Genomic DNA, 20,117 nt, shown 5'->3' with positions numbered 1-20,117 from the left:
AACCATCTAGCAACACCCTAGCAACCACCCATAACACCCTAGCAACCGCCTAGCAACACCAAGCAACCACCCAGAACACCCTAGCAACCGCCTAGCAACACCATAGCAACACCCTAGCAACCACCCAGAACACCCTATTAACTCATAAACTGTATAATCACACCATAGCAACCATATAGGGTACCCTAGTAACCCACAAACACATGAATAAGCCACATCTCAGCACCAGAACATCGTACAGACATCGTTGTTGTCTCATATGCAATTCTGTACCACACTCTAGCAACCGAGCGAGCTTTTTTGCCACTGCAAGCACCACTTCACATTTTCGTCTGGAAATGTACATTCTAGTTATTATTACAGTTATTGGGTATGATAATAATTACAGGCTACAAATTTGTCTTTAGAAAATGTTTTCAGAATCCAACGTAATATATATATATTTTTCCGACAAACTAAGACTAATCATAATTACATCACATTTAACATTTAACCAAACCATTTTCGGTTTTGCCACCACTTTAGAAATGCTGTGAAACAAGCAAAAATATGGACCACGATGATGAAAATGTGGCCTATATGCTGCTTAATATGAACTGCAATCAATAACCTAATATCATAATCAAATGAGCCAGCAGTTCTGAGGAAGTTGTAATTCTCCTGCTTTTACTTTTTAAATATAGTAGGCCTATTAATTTTGATAATGATAAAAAATAATGCTATTGTAATTATAATCACTTATGTTCAGGACTAAAATTCCTCTGTCAATCTATGGCTTATTTTCAAAAGGCTTTCGTAAGTATTTTTTTACAGCAACAAGCTTGGCTTTTATTGGTTTGCTGTTTTGCAAGCGTGCAGTAATTCTTTATAACCTGTAGAGGACGCTCTCATATCATTCAATCAGTGATTTGGGAAGTCAAATTCAGTCTTGTTAATAATTATAGAAACAAAATTATTATTAATTAATTAGCTATTGTCGAACCAAGACACTAACACGGACGGGTTTGATTAAAGATGTACAAAGCTGGCAACCTGATTGCATGCACATATGTTCACTGGTTCATTTTATTCATTTACTTATTATTTTTATTATTATTATTAGTGTAGTAGTATTTATTTTATTTTTATTTTGTGTGTGTGACAGTGACACACACATGTGCTGTTCCAGACCAAACTCAGCATTTAGTGGCATTACCTCTTGACCTGATTTCTGTTTTTTATTTTGTGGTTTGTTTTATTTAATAGTGGTCTAAGACGAATGCAGTAAAGTTCATTCATCTAGAACTCCTCTCCGATGGCAACTTTTTAAAATGTTACAAATAAAAATCGAACTTATTATTTGCAATAAACACTTGTGAAAATAGTCTTTTGAGTTTAAAATAGTAATGTTAAAAGACTTTAGAGAGAGTGATTTCAACTATTTTTTTTCTATTTGGATACTTAAAAGAGCGTGCAAAGGTAGGCTAAATTAAAAATACGCCTGATTTTAGCAATAGCTAGTCTATTCGTTAAAAAAAATTCTGTAAGAGATTTATTGAAACTGCCCTCGCAATGTGCTTCACCTTTAACAATAATAAAAAGAAATAGCTTTGCATGTTGTTTGCATATTGTAGGGTTGTATAATACAATATTATATTAAAATGATGTAACATTTTAGAGCTACCAGCCTATAAATGTTCTTAAAGCAGCAACTACAAATTAGAGTAGACTTAGGCATATGTGGGGGGGGAAATCTAGTTTTGCTTTCAACACTTTTCCTTCATATCTATTTGAGCATTTCTTTCTCTCTGACCCTAACTACACAGATTACACTATATGCCCATGTAGAAAGTCCGTATGTAACATTTTATATTGATAAAAAAAGTTGCAATGTGGCCAAATATGCAATGTGGCCTAAACCACCTTTTTCGCTATTGCCTTCATCGGCACACCGCTTGAGCTAAATCCTTGTTCCTTTGTGTTAATGGTCCGTCCTCATTTGCCACCTAATTGGACTATATAAGACCAATAACAGGAGAGAACTCTCAGCCCAGCAGCCAACGCGAAGAGTCTGGGAGGCCCCTCCTCTCTCCCGACTCTCCACTTCCCATCTCTCCCTTCATCCCATTTGCTATTGTACGTGCCCAATCGCCGTATACTTTCTGCATTTAACTCGGGTGACATTTTTATTTCATCATTAGCATCTGGCGCCAGACGGACGCGGTGAGCATCATTTTCACCAAGGAACTCTCGGAAGATGATCAGCAAGATTAATATTGTTTATCTCGCCCCGCGTTATTGTCTTTCGTTTTAACGTCAGTGCTGGCCGTAAACAACCGCGTTTAAGTTCCCAACACTGGGCGAGTTTACCAAGGACCTTCAAACTGTTAAAATATTATTTTTTTTAAAGATTTTTTAAAAAAACAATTTTCAAAATATATTAGGCCTATAACCCCGAATTTCCAGACAACATGCCCGAAACAACCCAGGATACATGTGCTTCGGCAAAAGACTCTCCGTTTTTCATTAAAAATCTTCTCAATTCTGACACCAAGCCGTCAAAGCCTAAGCCTATTTTGGCTTCAACTAAAGCAGGACTTGATGCCAGCTTCTCGCTCTCTCAGGTTGGGGAATTTAACTTTCCTCGCTTTGAGTTGCCGACCCAGCGCTTTGCGTTACCGGCTTACCTTGAGCGTGCCTCGGCATGGTGGTACCCGTACACACTCAGTGCATCTGCGCATCTTCACAGAACAGAAGGTACGTTTTGATAACTCATAAGTGATTGTTGTGTTGTGTGCATTGATTTGTTATTCGTCGGAAATAATAGCGTGATTCTGCTAGCAAGCAAGTCAGCTCAGAACATATTTTGGGAAATGTTTTCTGACCGATATAGCCCATATCATAAGCTACATGTAGCCTAGCAATTATCATAAGCTGTCTTTTCATTATTTTCATTATCATAAGATGTTATCATTCTTTAAATATTGAAGTGACTGAGTTTTATTTTAAAATGCAATGTTTACGTTTAAAAACACTGAGATTTTTTGAGACAGTGCGAATCACACTTGTTTACACCTGTCATGTGGCTAAGTGACGCGACCTGTGAAAGTTGATATTAAAACATTTCTGAAATAAAACAAATGCTAATTTGAGCTCTCTTTTTGTAGCAGCACAGAAAGTTAGAGACTCGTCACCGAACACAGGCACTGACCGAGACTCACCTGAGCTCGTCCTCAAATCAGACCCGGACGCAAAGGACGATGAAGACGACAACAAAAGTGGAGACGAGATTGTCCTCGAGGAGAGCGACGTCGAAGATGGTAAAAAAGAAGGCGGCGTGGACGACTGGAAGAAGAACGACGACGGCGCGGACAAGAAGCCTTGTCGGAAAAAGAAAACTCGCACGGTGTTTTCTCGGAGTCAGGTGTTCCAGCTGGAGTCCACCTTCGACATGAAACGTTACCTCAGCAGCTCAGAGCGCGCCGGCCTTGCTGCCTCCCTTCACCTCACAGAGACCCAAGTCAAAATCTGGTTTCAGAACCGCAGAAACAAATGGAAACGTCAGCTGGCCGCAGAGCTGGAGGCCGCCAACTTGAGCCACGCAGCAGCTCAAAGGATTGTGAGGGTACCCATCCTGTATCACGAGAACTCGTCCTCTGAAAGCTCCAACACAGCGGGCAACGTGCCCGTGAGCCAGCCGCTGCTCACTTTCCCTCATCCGGTTTACTACTCTCATCCCATCGTCACCTCCGTGCCCCTCCTCAGACCGGTTTGAGAGGACGACAGATGCCTTTTTTATGTAACTTATGTAACTAAAACAATTTTACAGAGACTCGGAAAGAGGGAAAGGGAGAAAAGGCGGAATTGAAACCAAGAGACGAAGATATTTTTGTTTAGAAAATAATTTAAAACGAAAGAAAAGAAAATGTACAAAGACGCACTATCATGCATTTGAGCCCTACATTTTTGTTTTACAACTCACAAATATACCCATAAAACTACACATAAATAAGGCGAATGTTTAGAGGCCTATTTCTGATGTTGCTGTTGGTTGGTGGTGAATTACAATTATTCGTTAATTTACTGTCATTATTATTATTATCTTTAAATATCACACGTCAACTTGTTGACACGTCAAAGAAAAGAGTTAATACACCTGGTTAAGTTTTTTTAAGCACCGGGAAAAACACAATGAACACGGATGTGCAATACTACTGTAAATGATCCATATATTTGGGCAACATGTTCTTTTTGAATCTCGCATTTTAGACACATTTCAGTTCTTAGGTTGAGAACATAACTACTGAAAATGATTTTGTGTTCCTGGTCCCGCGTTCAATGGACAATCATAGGCTATATTGGACAGAAATTAGCTACAGTTAAACTGAATACACGCAAACACGAATAATTAAAAAAAAAAACTTTTACTTTTATCTATATTATTTACAGATGTATATGTACATGTACAGATATAACGAACCAAAATGAGGAAAGGTGTCATTTGTACAGTAATAGCTAAGTTTTTTTTTACATTGTATTCTGTTGTGAAATAAACGAAGACTATTAAAGTCTACATGTCTTGATTGACGTTGTGGGACGAATGCTATGTTGAAGCGAAAAATTGTTTCACAATTTAGTAATGTTTATATATAAATATGGACATGCTCGGTCGGTAATACACTAGCGAGTACAAATAAAAACATGAATTTCAGTAGGCCTAAATAATATAGGCCATATTAAGAAATCAACATGGGAGTCAAAACTGACATGAGATTCCACAACCCCATAAAGTTACGGTGGGAGGAAGCACTGTATCAACATTATATGGAAGTAGTTCTATCAATTTCAAAACAACGAAATATTAATAAAGGGATGTAAACAAATGAATATGTAAATAATTTATTAATAAATCAATACGGGGAATAATTAGTTTATTTATGAATTAATGATGCATTTTGTCAGTACGCCTTGCTAAAAATTAAAGAAAATAATGTAAAAAATAATCTTTATTATTGTTTATTGAGTTACAGCATATTTTATGAAATATAAAAGACCACGAGTTAAACCAAGCTTGCAGCAAAACCGGAATTGTTTCACTTAGGCCTACGCCTCAACAAGCTGAAATACCCATTACCATCTCAATTACAAGCAGGTGCACCTTTAAATCTGGCGGACTCTACAAGCGGTGTTTTGCAAAATCGCGTTGTCAATAAGACCGTATAATTATCGGTGAGAGCTGGCGGAATTGCATTAAGAGTTTGCCCGCTCTTTGTGTGTGTGTGTGTGTGTGTGTGACAGAGAGAGAGAGAGAGAGATACTGAAGAGTAAAAACTGAACTCCTCTGCATTGTATTTTGAGTGTATGAAAAAAGTAATGAGTTTATTGCTATGATGTAAAATTACTATAGCAATCCATGAAAAAAATGAATATGTCTCATTTAGCTATACCAACCGCAACCTCTGTTCATTTATTATTTGTTATTGATTTCAGTGGAATAGGTTAGACAACAACAACATAATAATAGTAATAGTTATAATTATAATTATGTGTATATTATAATACTATTATTATTATTATTATATTATTATTATTAATAGCCTATAGCCTAAAAAAAACTCCCCTTTAAAACGGTCCATATACTTTGACCTTAAAGCTTTAGATTCAGGGCTTGTAATTATTTTTAGATTTTGAACATAGCCTATACTGTTATCAAAACTAAAGGCTTAAAAAATAGAAAAAGGAGGGACCATCGAGAGAACTTTAATATGGGTCAGTCAGCATGCTCATCGACAAGCATTGGTCTTCCTATTGCACTCTTCCTCTATAAAGTCGAAATCAACTCTCTGCGTTGGGTCTGAGCACTCAGCCAAGAGCACATTCAAATATTGTCGCCTAATAATCATAACTCCTATATTGACGTATAATATAATGCATGCTCAGCACGAGCCCATTACGGTGAATTAATAGATCGCAGAGGCATTATTGCCTGTCGAGTATTGATCGGATAACGTCTGTAAAATATTGTTTCAAATCAAGGGCATTGTTAACAGTTCTTCCCCCCTTTGTTGGCTTACTGATGACCTTGATCCACTGTCATAAACTAAAAAAAAATAAATAGCTATCACTCGATAATTTCCATTTGACCATGTCTTTATGCAAAGGAGGGAGATGGGGATAAACAGATAAAATGTTATATGCGCATTAACATGGAAGACAAGAGTTAGAATAACATGGAAGTTTAGACAAAAATAGTGCATGCCCATTTGTGCTCATATACACTGTCTATATGATTATTCCTATTTGCACAACAGTGTTTTTCTTTCTAAATTTGGCGGGGTTTGTTAGCTTATCGAAACTCGGGCTATTCAAACTGAACAATTTCGTTAAAACACAATACGTTTAGTTAGCCGACCTCACATTTTCTAGCGAAAGTGATAGTAGATCACTGCGTCATAGGATGAGACTGACAAAATGGACTATCATCTGTCCTATTAAATTATCTTTCACTGTGTACGGTGGAAATGTTTTTCAGCGCCCCGCAAAGCACATTTACCCACAGTAGACGACGAGAACGTGAACTCAATCCCGTGTACAACGCTTGAGAGAGAGCGGGCCTATTTGCTTAGCCTATTACTTTCTCGAAATGTTTTGGTGTTATTCAGGCAAAAGGATGTCTTCTTTTTTTGCCCCACCTTTCCCATTTGCTTTTGTGATTGAAAGCGAGCATCAGATTTTCATCAAAGTTCTATTAAGTGAAACATAGGTTGCGGGGCAGCCTCTGATTGAAACAGTTTAAATTTTAATTGTGTTTTTAATTTGACATATAGTTGCGGAGAGGAATGACACCACAACGCCGAGGGGCGGTCGATTCGCTTAATTTCTCCCTCAGGGATTGATGAGTATATCAGAGCAGTAGATTGGAAACCCATTAAGACTCAATGGTTAGGTTGTTAATTGGATCTTGATGAATAGAAGCCCTTGGTTGAACTATACTGATCCAATCTTCTTGACTTTCTGTTTTCCAATAAATTACCCAATTCATTTCCCAGCCGTAGATTACATAAATTGTACACCTCCAGGGCTTGAGATTCCCGCCTTCTCTCTCTCTCTCTCTCTCTCTCTCTCTCTCTCTCTCTCTCTCTCTCTCTCTCTCTCTCTCTCTCTGTCTCTGCAAAACCATTTGAGAAAAAATAAAAGACCAGCCTCAGAATCTTGAATGAAAATCGAAACATAATCAGCGTTTATACTTAGAAAATTTATTGATATCATTTTCTCTGGTAATTTCCTTATCTTAAAGTTGGACATGCCATATATCATAATACACACGTGTAAAGGGCCCATTGTTTAATATTTATCGAAGCTTGATTTGCAGATCAAAGGAGCCCATGACTTCATCCGTCTTTCTAGCGGGAAGCATTTTTGCCAGAGCTCGATGTGTATATGTTCGGTCATTACTGTCTGCCGCATGCACTGACAGCACGTGCAAAAAATGCCAGTTCTGACGGATTTGAAAGATCTTTAGCTGTGTGAACGCGTGACAGATTGTCCCATATAATCGCTGGGTGTTCATCACGGTAAACCTGTCTAGGTTTTTGGGAAACATATAACAGTTTTGATATAGAAAAACAACTTTTCAGATTGTAAAAATAAGGCAGGCTATATGCACAAATGTTCTTGTTAAAAACAGCTTTCAACTATTTTTTTTTTGATAATAGCCATTCCCTTCTCAGTAGAATATATGATGGGGTCTACATTTTTGGTGTATTGTTTTTGTTTAATATGTCTAAACGGCCTTTAAGCCACCCAGCCTCGGCTGACAGGCGCAGCGTATAAAACCCTCTCTTTAACGATCATTGCGGATTTCACGCCTTATGTGAATGCGCCATAAATCGTTGGGCCGCTGTGAACTGGGCCCTCATATTTTACGCACTAAATGGCTATATGTGGGCATATGGCCCCTCACAATAGGTCTCTTTAACAACCGTTCCAAACAGAGTTGCAGATTGTGACAGTTCAACCACATCGTTTCCATCATCGCGTACATGTAGCTACTGCACGTTTCGTACTTCCAGAGCCTTACAAGACCAAGCAAATACACACTGATATGTTTTCGTAGCCAGGTGCAAAGTTCGTGATTGTAGGTTATTAGACTTCAGATCATGGAAAATCCTTCTTGCTCAGTTTAGCCTATATTAATCACAAAAATTATCAAGAGGCTTAATAATAATAATAATAATAATAATAGGTAATAATAATAATTAATATTTTAATCAAAATGAAAATGGCCGGGTTTGATTATTTTTACTGGTATGGCGTGGTCGGGAGACCCATGTGTGCAGGGCACTATTCCCGACCTTTGAAATTTAGTCGGGATCGCTCAACCCTGGCTCCCTCAGCTCCATTAGGTGTCCGCGCGCTGTCACCACGACAAAGCCAGAGCATTTGTTAAGTGTCGCCAGCCTTTAGAAAACGCTAACGAGAGCTAATGTGGCAGAGCCACAGCTGCCCTCGAGACACGAGTCAGGGGTGGGGCGAGCGCACACCCCCCAATCAATTAGTCAATCAATTAAACAGGGTCCTGCCCGCTCTAGCCGGCCCGCAGAGGCAGTAGATTAGCCCACCATAATGATCAAATTAATTCTTAAACGGAGATAATGGACGTGGAATGAGTTTATTATTTTCAAGAAAAATGAGATAGGATCCATTATTAGTTCCTAGACTGTGTGTTGGATTATTTGACCAATTTGCCATTTATAGCACACGACTAGTGGAATTTAAAACGACTGTTTAATAAGATATATGATTTTGAACTAAACCATGTATTCAAATGACTTGTGATTATGGGGTTGGTTTATTGTTGGTTATTGATGTGCGCATGAACTTGAGAACTATAAGCGTGTACTTGAGATGCCTAGAACTCCACTCATGAACAAAGAGGACCTCTGTGGATCAGCAGCATGCTGAACAGGAAAAGCTGTTTAAAACGTGCTTCTGGATTCTGGATCTCTGAATTGCACGGTTAAATGTTGTGACAATCTTAAAAAAAAACGTATAGATTTGTTACATTTTTAATTACATTTCAGAGGCATGCGTCATAGGCTTCCAATAAGTCAAAATCTGAAAATCAATAAATACATATAAATTTAAACTCGTTATCCTGTAAACAGAAACATAGTATGTCGATATAAGGGAGCAGGAAATTACTGAAATTAGAAGCAATAATAATCACAATTTATCAAAGTGGGAAACCAGAGGCACGTACATGACAATGAATAATTATCCATCACGTAGTTCACAGAAAGCTATTAAAATGTTGGTTGTAATTTCTCGTTACAGTGATATTTTGCAGGCAAACGTCCTGCTTGTGGAGGAAAAATACAAATATTGACCATACAAGCTAAATTGTTACATGTACAGTGTAAAGCATTTTTTGGAACATTTATAGTAGAAAAATTGCATAGCCTATATTGTTAACAATGATGTTAATAATTTGAGCCCTTAATATTAAATATTGTGTTACTGCAAAGTGTGATAGCGCTTGGTGGCACAGTGAGGCCATTTGACTTTGTGTTAATCAAATTTGGCGTCCCCAACTCTGGTCAATAAAACACAAACGACACTAAAATAAAGCAATGCACATTAATTATTAATTAAATAAATAAGCTTAAAACTAAACAAGATATAATGTCAAATGTGCACTCTCATGTCCATGACTGATAAAAAGCATACAAAGTAACTGGTTCATTATAAAAGTAACTAAACAAATGTTATGTTTTGCCCAGTGAATTCTGCGAATGCCCCTTTCGCCATAAATTTTAAGGTGCTTTTTACTTTTTAAAACATTTGTTAACAAAATAGTGGCTAAATGTAATGCCTCGCTAAATAGAATATGTATAAATTAAAAAGCAATTCACACTTTTTACTGATTTTGTTTATAATATTTTACAGTAAAATGTCGTCTATAAAACGTAATATTGTTTACCATAAGATATAGGCCTACCTTACGGTTATTCACGGCCAAATAACAGGTTTGTACTTGTTTGGACTGTTGCATTTTACATTCTTTTCTCCTTTAAAATTACTGTCATCTTTTTATTTTTGCAGTGTAGCCTAATGTTTTGCAGCAAGTTAATCTCCAACGAGCGCTCCATTGAGGAACTCAAATATTATAGAATTTGAAATTTCCGGGCGCGCTTTGAGCGCGTGATTGGCCAGCGCCGGTCTTACCTACATGCAAATGAGGGCACGTTCCACCCGCCTTGAGACCAGAGCGCGTGGAAGTGGAGAGGAATGCATTCGAACACTTTTGAGCCCACGAAAAACAAGTTTTTTTTTAACGTCCCATCAGCTCTAACAAACAATTTTTAGATTTGAAGAAAAACACTCTCTATGTGTAGCGGAACGTATTGTTGGTGTGACATTTGATCATTTTTAGAACATTTTTGAACTGTTATGAGGCGAGAATGAATAATTCGGAGGACAGCGGAAGCAAGTGCTCGCCTGCCCCCATTTCAAGCTTCACGATCCAGTCCATTTTGGGCACCTCCAACGAGGGAGTCCGGTCAGTTGCAAAGGACAGTGCCAAATCCCAGCCGAGAAAGCGGACGTTGTCCGTGTCATCAGAGGACGACTGTAGTGCCGGAGAGGATTCGGGCGACTGTTACTGCTCTGAGTCCGGTGTACCAGAGCCCTGCAACCCGCACCAGCCTCTCAACTTCTGCCTTGGTAAGTCTCGATACCAGTGTCATTGTTTTGCTATAGACACTCGTTACTACAATGGTCAATATAAATATATTTGTGATTTCATTTCATGATGTTTATTTATTAAGAAAGTCACTTTTGTAAAACGTCTTACTTCAGAATCATTAAGTAAAACACAATTTTGTTGTCACTATGGTGACTGTCTTCTAATGTTGTCCCCTGAATAAAACTCCAGTCGTGTTTTTATCCGACATATTATCGCGCCTCGGTGAACAGGGGAAAGGTCAAATAATTAACCGAATTTAATCGAGTCTGCTAATTGATTATGTCGGCTTTCAGAGGCAACGCTGCATTTCGTCAATTGAGCGTTAAATGTAACACGATTTAATTAATATCGTGCACCAGTGCTAGTCATATTGTATTGTTTATTTAACAGGGCACTTGTAACCTTTCAACAGTCGATCAAACAGTCAGAGTTCAGATTTAATGAACTCTTGTGTAAAGTATCGAGTAATGGCGATGTTTAGCCTAACAGGGGGGAAACCAGAGCGAATTTGATGATGGAAGAATATTCAAAGCACTTTTTATACTTCATTAAATATAGACGTGTTATCAACTACTAGGCTATTTATTGAATTCACTAATCTGGACACATCAGTCATGCATATTGTTCCCACTGAAGCACGAAAGCTTTATCTCAATGACTGTTATTCTTTAAGCACAATTTGATAAGACGATAGTTTTGTGCTGTATTTGTTGCAGGTGCCACAAAGGGACTTCTACCTGTGCAGGATGGGATCGACCGCCGGCCGCATTTGACACCATCCATACTACCGGATTACAAAGAGGAGCAGGAGCGAGCGTGTAGCCAAATGTCTCCCGTTTCTGAAGAGAGACACCGTGACGGTCCGGACAAACAGAGCAGTTCCGCCAAGAAGAAAACGCGCACCGTTTTCTCTCGGAGTCAGGTTTATCAGCTCGAGTCCACATTCGACATGAAACGCTATTTGAGCAGCTCCGAGAGAGCCTGTCTCGCCTCCAGCCTGCAGTTAACGGAGACTCAAGTGAAAACGTGGTTTCAGAACCGGCGGAACAAATGGAAACGGCAGCTCTCTGCGGAGCTAGAAGCTGCGAACATGGCGCACGCATCGGCGCAGACTTTGGTTGGGATGCCCCTCGTTTTCAGAGAAAATTCGTTGCTCCGGGTGCCGGTTCCGAGGTCCATCGCTTTTCCAACCCCACTCTATTACCCTGGAAGTAATTTACCAGCTTTACCATTATACAATCTTTACAACAAGATTGAATATTAACTTTTGCGCACAACGAACATTCTTTGCTAAAGGATGACTATTACACTATTACACACTAAATCGTACAAATACACATTTAACTATGTTTGACGAAATTCATGTCTATTTATACCTCTTTATTTGGTGAAAAGTTATATTTCTTAATATGCAGCAATTAAACGAGACTATGTGTAAAACACAAAAGCAACACAGTTCTGTACATGTACTATAAAATACACCATGTGTATACTGATTATTTTGTACTTTTATTTACATTTCTGTCCCCCGATTAACCCGTTTTACACATTATAAGGAGTGAAAACATTGAAATAAAAGTGTAATCATTCGATTCCTGTCTCTAAAATGAAAACATCCGAGATTAGAAAAGAACACACATTAACAACAACAATGATGATAATAACAACAATGTTTCATTTATTATATTGTATTGTAGCCTATTTCATTTTTATTTTAAAGAGAAATCTATAGGCTACACAATGAATTTCCAACGGCAATGCCTCGTTTTGATTTAATGCCTTTGATTTTAAACAACCACATTTTCCTAATATTTTGAATCGCAGAAGGCCTAGGCTATACATTAATTTTATTAAATTAAAAAAGTGAAAGTGTTTCACTGTGTGTGTGTGTGTGTGTGTGTGTGTGTGTGTGTGTGTGTGTGTGTGTGTGTGTGTGTGTAGGCCTATATACTGTATTTAGGCTATTTATAGTGACAGGGTTCTCTTTTTCGTGTGCTTATCAGCTCAAGAAAAACATTTTTGTTACAGTGACACTGGGTCATGTAAAGTGTCCCCAGTTGATGCTTTCGCAATTAGGGATAATTACATGTTGCTTGTCACACGAACACGCATTCAAACATTCTCGGAGACAAGCGGAACGTCAAAAGCGCAGCGGGGCCTCAGAGAAGCCGCAGTCAAGAATGACAGTGCTCGCGGTGCAATCTGATAAGACTCACCCGCTGTCAAATTACAAAGGGTGTAGTGGTGTCGTGTTGTACTGATTCCATGTTCTCTATTCCGGCCACGGAGAAAGTTCATTATCAACACACAAGCCTACTTTTTCCGACATTATGACAACAGTTTGAATGCCATCTCCAAATATGTTATTTTCGATCGATTGCAGATTACACAACGTAGGCCTACTTTTAAAAGTAACTAAATCTGGAGAAAAAAAAAGTGATGTTGCGCATAAATATAGGTTAAATATTAACCAATACATTTTAAATAAATTCTACATACATTTTAAAGGTATTAATGAATACCATTATTCATAGGTGTCAGATATGGTCTTAATATATAGAATTTAAAAAATATCTTTGAAAAATTTGTAAAGTGCTTTACATTTAGTATTTTCTTGGTTATATAGACCAATTTTTGTTTTTAACTATTTTTTTTTCTTTTAGTTCTTTCTTTTTCTTTACCCTAAAACGGCAAAACCTGAAAGACCAGTGACTTCCCTAAAGGCAGGATAAAGAGAAGCTCCTAGCTTGCTGGTAATACTGTTGTTGCTTTCTGTTTGATTGACAGCTCAGACCAGAGGTCAGACTGTTCATGACATACATGCAAGCATAAACTTATGTGACTTCCGTGTAAATTTCATCCTGTGGGTTTTCAGTGTTTTCTCACTGAGTGAAAGCGCGTACACTTCCATTTACTGCTTCACACACCCATCTGTTGGTGAAATGGCAGGTGTGAATTACAAATTTTAATAGCATGGCAATGAAAATGATTTGAAGTGGTTTGAAGAGGTGTAAGACAGTGTGGAGCAGATTTGTTGAGATGATGTGTTGTGCCTCAGGATTCATCAAACTTGCCTGGCACAGCGAAAAGCAGGAGTAATTCAGTTTGGGATGTAATTTATGAGCAAGGTAATGGGCACTATATATAAAGTGGGGAGAGAGAAAGAGAGCGAGAGAGCAATAGATATACACAGAGAAAGAGATGGAGAGAAATGTTTTTCCATTCCTCTAATATCAGAACTGACATTGGTCTATTAATTTAAAAGCAGTGCTAAATCAAAAATAAAATAAAATAAAATAAAATAAAAAACCTTCAACATTGCTCCCCTGCATTCATGTCTCTGTGCCAACTTGGACAAAAAGACCTATAAAAGATCTGTGTCCATATATTAGCTGATGATCTGTTTTCATGCATGCATGTGTCTGTATTTTGTTGAAACGGCAGCTGAACGTCTAACCGCTCAATAATGAAGCAGTGCTGCAGGTTTGGATGGACATTTGCCATAATTGTCACTCACTACAAACAGCATCTAGCAGAAGCTGCTTTTCTCTAAATGAATTTAAGAAAAACATAACCGAGTTTCTGATTGGCCTGTGTATCACTTATGTTCCCCACATGAGCTTCTAGACTAATGGCTCAAATTAGGAGCTTGAGTCTGAACTGATTCTGGCTTATATCAAATCTTAATGGAGGAGCCGAAGGGAAATTATGTTTAGATCCCCCCCAGACAATAACGAAATATAAAGCCACTTAGTAATTTCCAGAAGCACTCTGAGATAACTTTCAGTTATATGACAGAGTTTAACATTTCATTGATGCAGTGTTTTAGAATGAGCATCATTCAACAAAGTACAATGTAGACATATAAATATATATTTATCACAAAATAAAAGTTATCATTTCTTCCCAAGCGATGAAGAAAACTACCCAGCTTCCCTAATGTCTTCAATCCAGAGAGGCTGATCCCTTCTTTCATTGGAAAGTAGAAAGAAAGTCCATTATATTGAGCAAAATCAATAATCATGGTATAAAAGTATCTTAGTCGGCTGAACTTTTCTCTCAGAGATGAAAGGTGATCACATCTATCCATTAGTTCACATTGATTGTGCAGAAAGCGCTTGATTAGGCGTTTTTAGAGGTGCACTACAATTGCTCATAATTCCTGTAACAAAAGTTGCAGGAATTATTATTTTGAAAAAAAGAAATACACATTCATGCCACTGAATAAATAAATGCAACAAAAGTGCTTCTTTTCTCACATGAAATATCATTGATGCAGTCACTGCAACAGTTGTGTGAGCCTTTCTCTTCTATCTCATCTGTACTATCTTAGTCTTTGTCTCTTTCTTTCAACCCCATTTTCATACTGGAAAAGGAGGGGCAGAGGGAGGGAGGGGTCATTATTCTATTTAAGAGGTACAATTTTAGTAATGGCTTTGCTGCAGTCCACAGAGGCACAGCCAGCCTCCCTCAATATCCTGAACATTATTTGCTCGTTTAGTTAAATGATGTTTCTAATTGGTTCATAATTAGTTGTAATGAGGCGGGCCCGAACGTCTCTGATGCAGATACGTCTTAATTCAACATGGCATCTTGCTTCTTCAGGAATACTTGCCCATGGTTCTCAGAGGGTTTGGAGCTAGAGGAAGGCTGGAAGGGGGAGGTTTCCTGCCATTGTGTGTTCCCGTAAATTGGAAAATGAAGTTTGCAGAGCAGCGGGGTTGAAGACCGGGCCATCATGTGCGCTTCTGCTGTCTGTCTTAAATGATCTGGTCAGCCAATTGACTGTTACTTTGACATAGAACAAGCAGAATAGACTTGTTAGCATGGCATGTTGTTGATTTTTTATGAATGTTTACTAAAACATTACATTTTTTTATGGTAGATGCAAATTTTGTGTGTGAATGTGAGTCTGTGCTCGTAATTGGATGCTGTGAAAGAGGGAAACTGAAGGTCATTGCGACTGGTGTTAACATAAGACCCTTTTGTGGTTTGTATAAATGAACATGTCCATTCACTGGAGCCCACTCACCCCTTTTAAGCAGAACAGGCCAATAATGCACAGACACACACACACACAGACTATCACACACAATCAGTGGTACACGATCACTTTGCTTAAACAACTCCAGCAACTGCATGCAGCCATGCGTCTGCCATCCCTCTGCTCTCTGTTGATTTTTCTCCACTCTTTCTCTTACCCACATGCTCATTCACTGAGATTCATGTGGGATATAAAAGTTGATCACTCATTCACTTACTCACTTCAGAGTTACTTTATATAAACCAACTGAGAGAAAAGTAAATATTTGTTTGAACAATTAATTATTAAACCTTTTCTAGAAGGAAACACACACACACACACACATATATATATATATATATATATATATCCAAAATAAAAGTTTCTGTTTACATAATGTGTGTGTACTGTGTATAATTATTTTGTATAAATAAATCCATACACATGCATGTATATATTGAAGAAAAATGTGTTATAAATAAAATAATATATAATATATAAATTAGGGCTGTCAAACGATTAATCGCAATTAATCGAATCCAAAATAAAAGTTTGTGTTTACATAATATGTGTGGGTGCACTGTGTATAATTATTTTATATATATAAATACACACACATGCTTGTACTGTATATATTTAAGAAATATTTCCATGTATATAGTGTATATAGATTTATATATAATTTATATTATATATAAATGTAAATATTTTATATATAAATAAAACAAATCTTAAATATACATGCATGTGTGTATATATATATATATATATATATATATATAATTATACACAGTGCACCCACATATATTATGTAAACACAAACTTTTATTTTTGATGCGATTAATCGTTTGACAGCCCTAATATCAATATATCCTCAGTATATACATGCAAATATTTCTTACATGGATGTGTGTGGATTTATATGTCTATATATGGTAACACTTTAGATTAGGCGGGAACACTATTCACTACACTTTTTAGCATGCATATTGCAAGCATTTTGGCTGTTTATAAGTACTTATTACTTATAAATTCACATATTAATGCCTTATTCTGCATGACTCTTAAATCCCTTATTGAGGGGAAACTCATTGTAGGTGGAAGGAAACCCCTGATTAGAGAGATATATAGACATCAGGAGGCAGGGGTCATTCAGGTGTGAGGCGAGTCAGGTAAATGTGAAATGCACCTGTGCTTTATAGAGGAAGCTTGAATGATGAGGTGACTCAGTATAGTCTTGATGTGAGTATTTTTGTATCCACATGCTCTTTTTTATTATTAAATCACAGGTATTTGCTAAGTGCTGCAAACTTGCAATAGATAGTGTTTAACTTTAGCATGATGAGTTTTATGTTGCAAATGCCCTGGAGAGCACTTGACTGAGTTTGTTTTTAGTAAACAAGCAACTCGGTTTTTCAGAGATCTCCGCATAAAGCGCCACGCCTGCTTAACAATTCAGACGTGTGTGTGTGTAAGTGTGTATGTACTAAGGAGGCCCACCAGAGATCTTTTTCTCACAGGGAACATATTTGTAACCATTAGTTGGGTCTCCTGTTTCATGTTTCATGTCGTCTCTGAGCTAACAGCATCATCAGAGTGTATATGTGTGTCCTGAAGCTCCATGTTAGTGGAAGGAGACTCTGGTGCCTCCTCGTCCCGCGGATGATGCATCATTCTGGGTGTAAAGAGTAACCTGAGCCCTTCTTCCAGCATGGCTGTGGTTCTCCGTGGCCCCACAGAGCCCTGGGGAGGCTTTTAAGGAGATTTGGTGCTAGAGAAAACAGCTCTTCAAAAGAAGTGTCGTTACATTACTGAGTAATTAGCACTGCACTAGGGGCAAAGAAGCTCTCTGGCTAACCAGCAGAAGCTACTGCTACACAAGAAGTATGTGTACGCCCGCTTTTGTTTCGCATTAGTTCAAAGCACCTTTTAGAAAAGCGCATGTGTTTTGTCTTTTTGACGAGGAAAAAAACAAAACAACTGCAGTCGACAGCCTTGTTATACTACCGTCTTTCTACGTCTCCGTAATCATTTAACACATTTACTGCGGCTTGTTCTGTTTCACTGAGTGAGAGAGTCACTAAGTGCCTTTTAAAAGCATAACAAACATTACAGGTTAACAAATGTGACATTTTAGATATATGCTATAAAGGGAAAACGACCCAACATTTCACTACATTTAATTTGATAGAATGGGAAAATGGCAATTTGAGGCATTAGCGCTTGACTTTGAAAGCACCCGTTTGAAGTAAAAGACATGCTGATTGCTTTAATTGATAATCTGTGGTTGGTTAAGTGCATTTTGCGGTGTGTGTGGTCTTAATAAATAAATGTGTATTTTTTTTTCCTCTTTCATTCTCTCGCTCTTTAATTCAGCCTGACAAACTGCCTGGTAAAAGAACAATACAGAAATGCTACACGGGTTGAATTCACACCGTACCATATCCATCCAAACCTTTTTCTCCTCAAAGTAGGATTGTTTAAGCAAAAAAGAGCTTGTATTTGTAACTTCAAAGAGTGTTTGATGGTTCTCTGGGAGGTAAAAGAAGATACACACAGTACAAAAGTCACACACACACACACACACAAACACACGTAGGTCCACACTAAACCAAGTGGCCGAAGTCGCCACTTACCCTTAGTCCTCGTTAAGGAGACTGGTATCATATTAGAATCATATTAGCAGAGCATGGCTTAACCTGAAAGGTCAAAGGTCACAGATCAAAGGTACAGACCTGTGGGAAGCACAGAAGGAGAGGATGATCCTCACCTCTGTAACGGAATCCTCTCATTACAATAAAGCTCCACTCTGCCTCTGGGAGAGAGAGAGAGAGAGAGAGAGAAGCCACGGTCATGTGATAGGAACCAAGCCAGAGGGAACGGAGCAGATTTAGGGCCAGCCAACCAATAAAAAAGGAAACGATGACATCATGATGACACAGAAGTACAGGTGGCTTTATTCTTGTAGAATTTCAAAGCAACAGGTAAAGATGTTGGAGAAACTGGTTCTTAGATCAAGTGATCCATTTCAACATAAAGAAACTGAGACTGCTAACCATTCAGTAGAATACAAATTATCTTAAATTGATCCCTTATATCCTGAAAAATCCATTATTTTGCCATACTATTTTGTTGTTATTTTACTGAACTAGAACATGGGGTTTCAAACTAGTGCTCATGGTGTCCACAGACAACATGACATAATGACTTTTGCGTAAACATACACGCCACTTTCGAGTCTGGTGAGGTAAGTCATATATTTATATAACGTTAAGTCAACGGCGTTCATAAACACGCTGAAAGGCGATTATGCGTCTTGATAGCACGCCAAAAAAGGAAATACGAATTGGCGTGGCATACACACGCTACTTCATGAGATCAGTCTGCCACAGAACAAAAAATATACAAAAAATCATTCATTAAATTATTATATTAATTTTTAATTATTAATATAAAAATTTAAATATAAATTATTAATTTTTTAATAATTAAAAAAATATTTAAACATTTTCAGATAATAATACTTCTTCTTTTTTGCTTCAGTACAACAACAAAATATCAGTTATTTATAATTATCTTCATAATATTTTTCTCACAAAATATAAACGAGTCTTAAAATATAAAAAGCGACCTTTATATTTCAAGAAGGGGGCTAATCATTATATTTCGGGGAATCTCATATTTCTGAGCTAGACTAAATAAGCAAAATAAACTGAAAACTCACAAACAAGTAGTGTATACTGTATTCACAAAAAAGTAAAGAAACACTCTAATGTTAACACAATCCGTTATGAGTTGATTGATTAGTTGATTAATTCAATGTTATTTAGTCAATTATAATCATTTACAGTATTTTTATTATTATTAAATCAATCAACTTGTGGACCGAAATTCTTCACAGACCACCAAGTTTTGAGAACCAGAAAAAGGACATAAAGCTCAGGAGGAGCCTGTGGGCTTCTGGCCTCTCATTGGCCGAGGTCACAGGCTGTGATCAGGGTCATGACCTCTGACTCCTGGCTTAAAGGAACAGAGGCAGACACTGAGGAGGAGTTGCCATCTCAGAGTGAATAAAGATCTTTGACCTTCACCTGAGATTAGTATCAGTATCAGAACTAGTGTTTATTTCACTTCCACCCTCTAACTAAACCCCTCTTTCTTTCTGTCTCAGTCTTTGTCCTCCAAAAATGACATGCAACGGGTGGTTGAATCCTCGCAGAATGAGACACATGGTGGTGAAGGACATTTGTAACAGCCCTCACCTGGATCTATTGCTTGCAATTTGTTAAAGTATCTTTTTAAATGAAATGATTCACTGAAGCCCTTTGCTGCATGCCATTGTGTTATAAAACAAGATATCCAACCAAG

At 37.6% G+C, this 20,117-nt stretch overlaps 2 protein-coding genes across 3 annotated transcripts; both read left to right on the top strand.

The window, feature by feature from the left end:
- The first annotated feature begins 2,025 nt into the window (after nucleotides 1-2,025).
- Nucleotides 2,026-4,562, top strand: hmx3a (H6 family homeobox 3a). Of its 2 annotated transcripts, none has more exons than XM_039669919.2 (2): nucleotides 2,026-2,736; nucleotides 3,150-4,562. In XM_039669919.2, the coding sequence occupies exons 1-2, from the start codon at nucleotides 2,451-2,453 to the stop codon at nucleotides 3,752-3,754; spliced, it is 891 nt and encodes a 296-aa protein (XP_039525853.1). In that variant the 5' UTR covers nucleotides 2,026-2,450; the 3' UTR covers nucleotides 3,755-4,562. The 2 variants fall into 2 exon arrangements, with proteins under 2 accessions (XP_039525853.1, XP_039525852.1); XM_039669918.2 differs by having other exon boundaries at nucleotides 2,027-2,736; nucleotides 3,147-4,562.
- A 5,675-nt stretch (nucleotides 4,563-10,237) lies between these two features.
- hmx2 (H6 family homeobox 2) lies at nucleotides 10,238-12,318 on the top strand. The gene is made up of 2 exons (XM_039669920.2): nucleotides 10,238-10,704; nucleotides 11,443-12,318. Exons 1-2 carry the CDS (start codon nucleotides 10,443-10,445, stop codon nucleotides 11,988-11,990), a joined length of 810 nt encoding a protein of 269 aa, XP_039525854.2. The 5' UTR covers nucleotides 10,238-10,442; the 3' UTR covers nucleotides 11,991-12,318.
- Nucleotides 12,319-20,117: the final 7,799 nt, after the last annotated feature.

The sequence above is a fragment of the Pimephales promelas genome, chromosome 15 (genome assembly GCF_988280905.1).
Source record: "Pimephales promelas chromosome 15, fPimPro1.hap1.1, whole genome shotgun sequence".
Classification (NCBI taxonomy): Eukaryota; Metazoa; Chordata; class Actinopteri; order Cypriniformes; family Leuciscidae; genus Pimephales; species Pimephales promelas.
The sequence above is the reverse complement of the archived record's forward strand: the minus strand, read 5'-3'. Positions and strand labels throughout refer to the sequence as shown.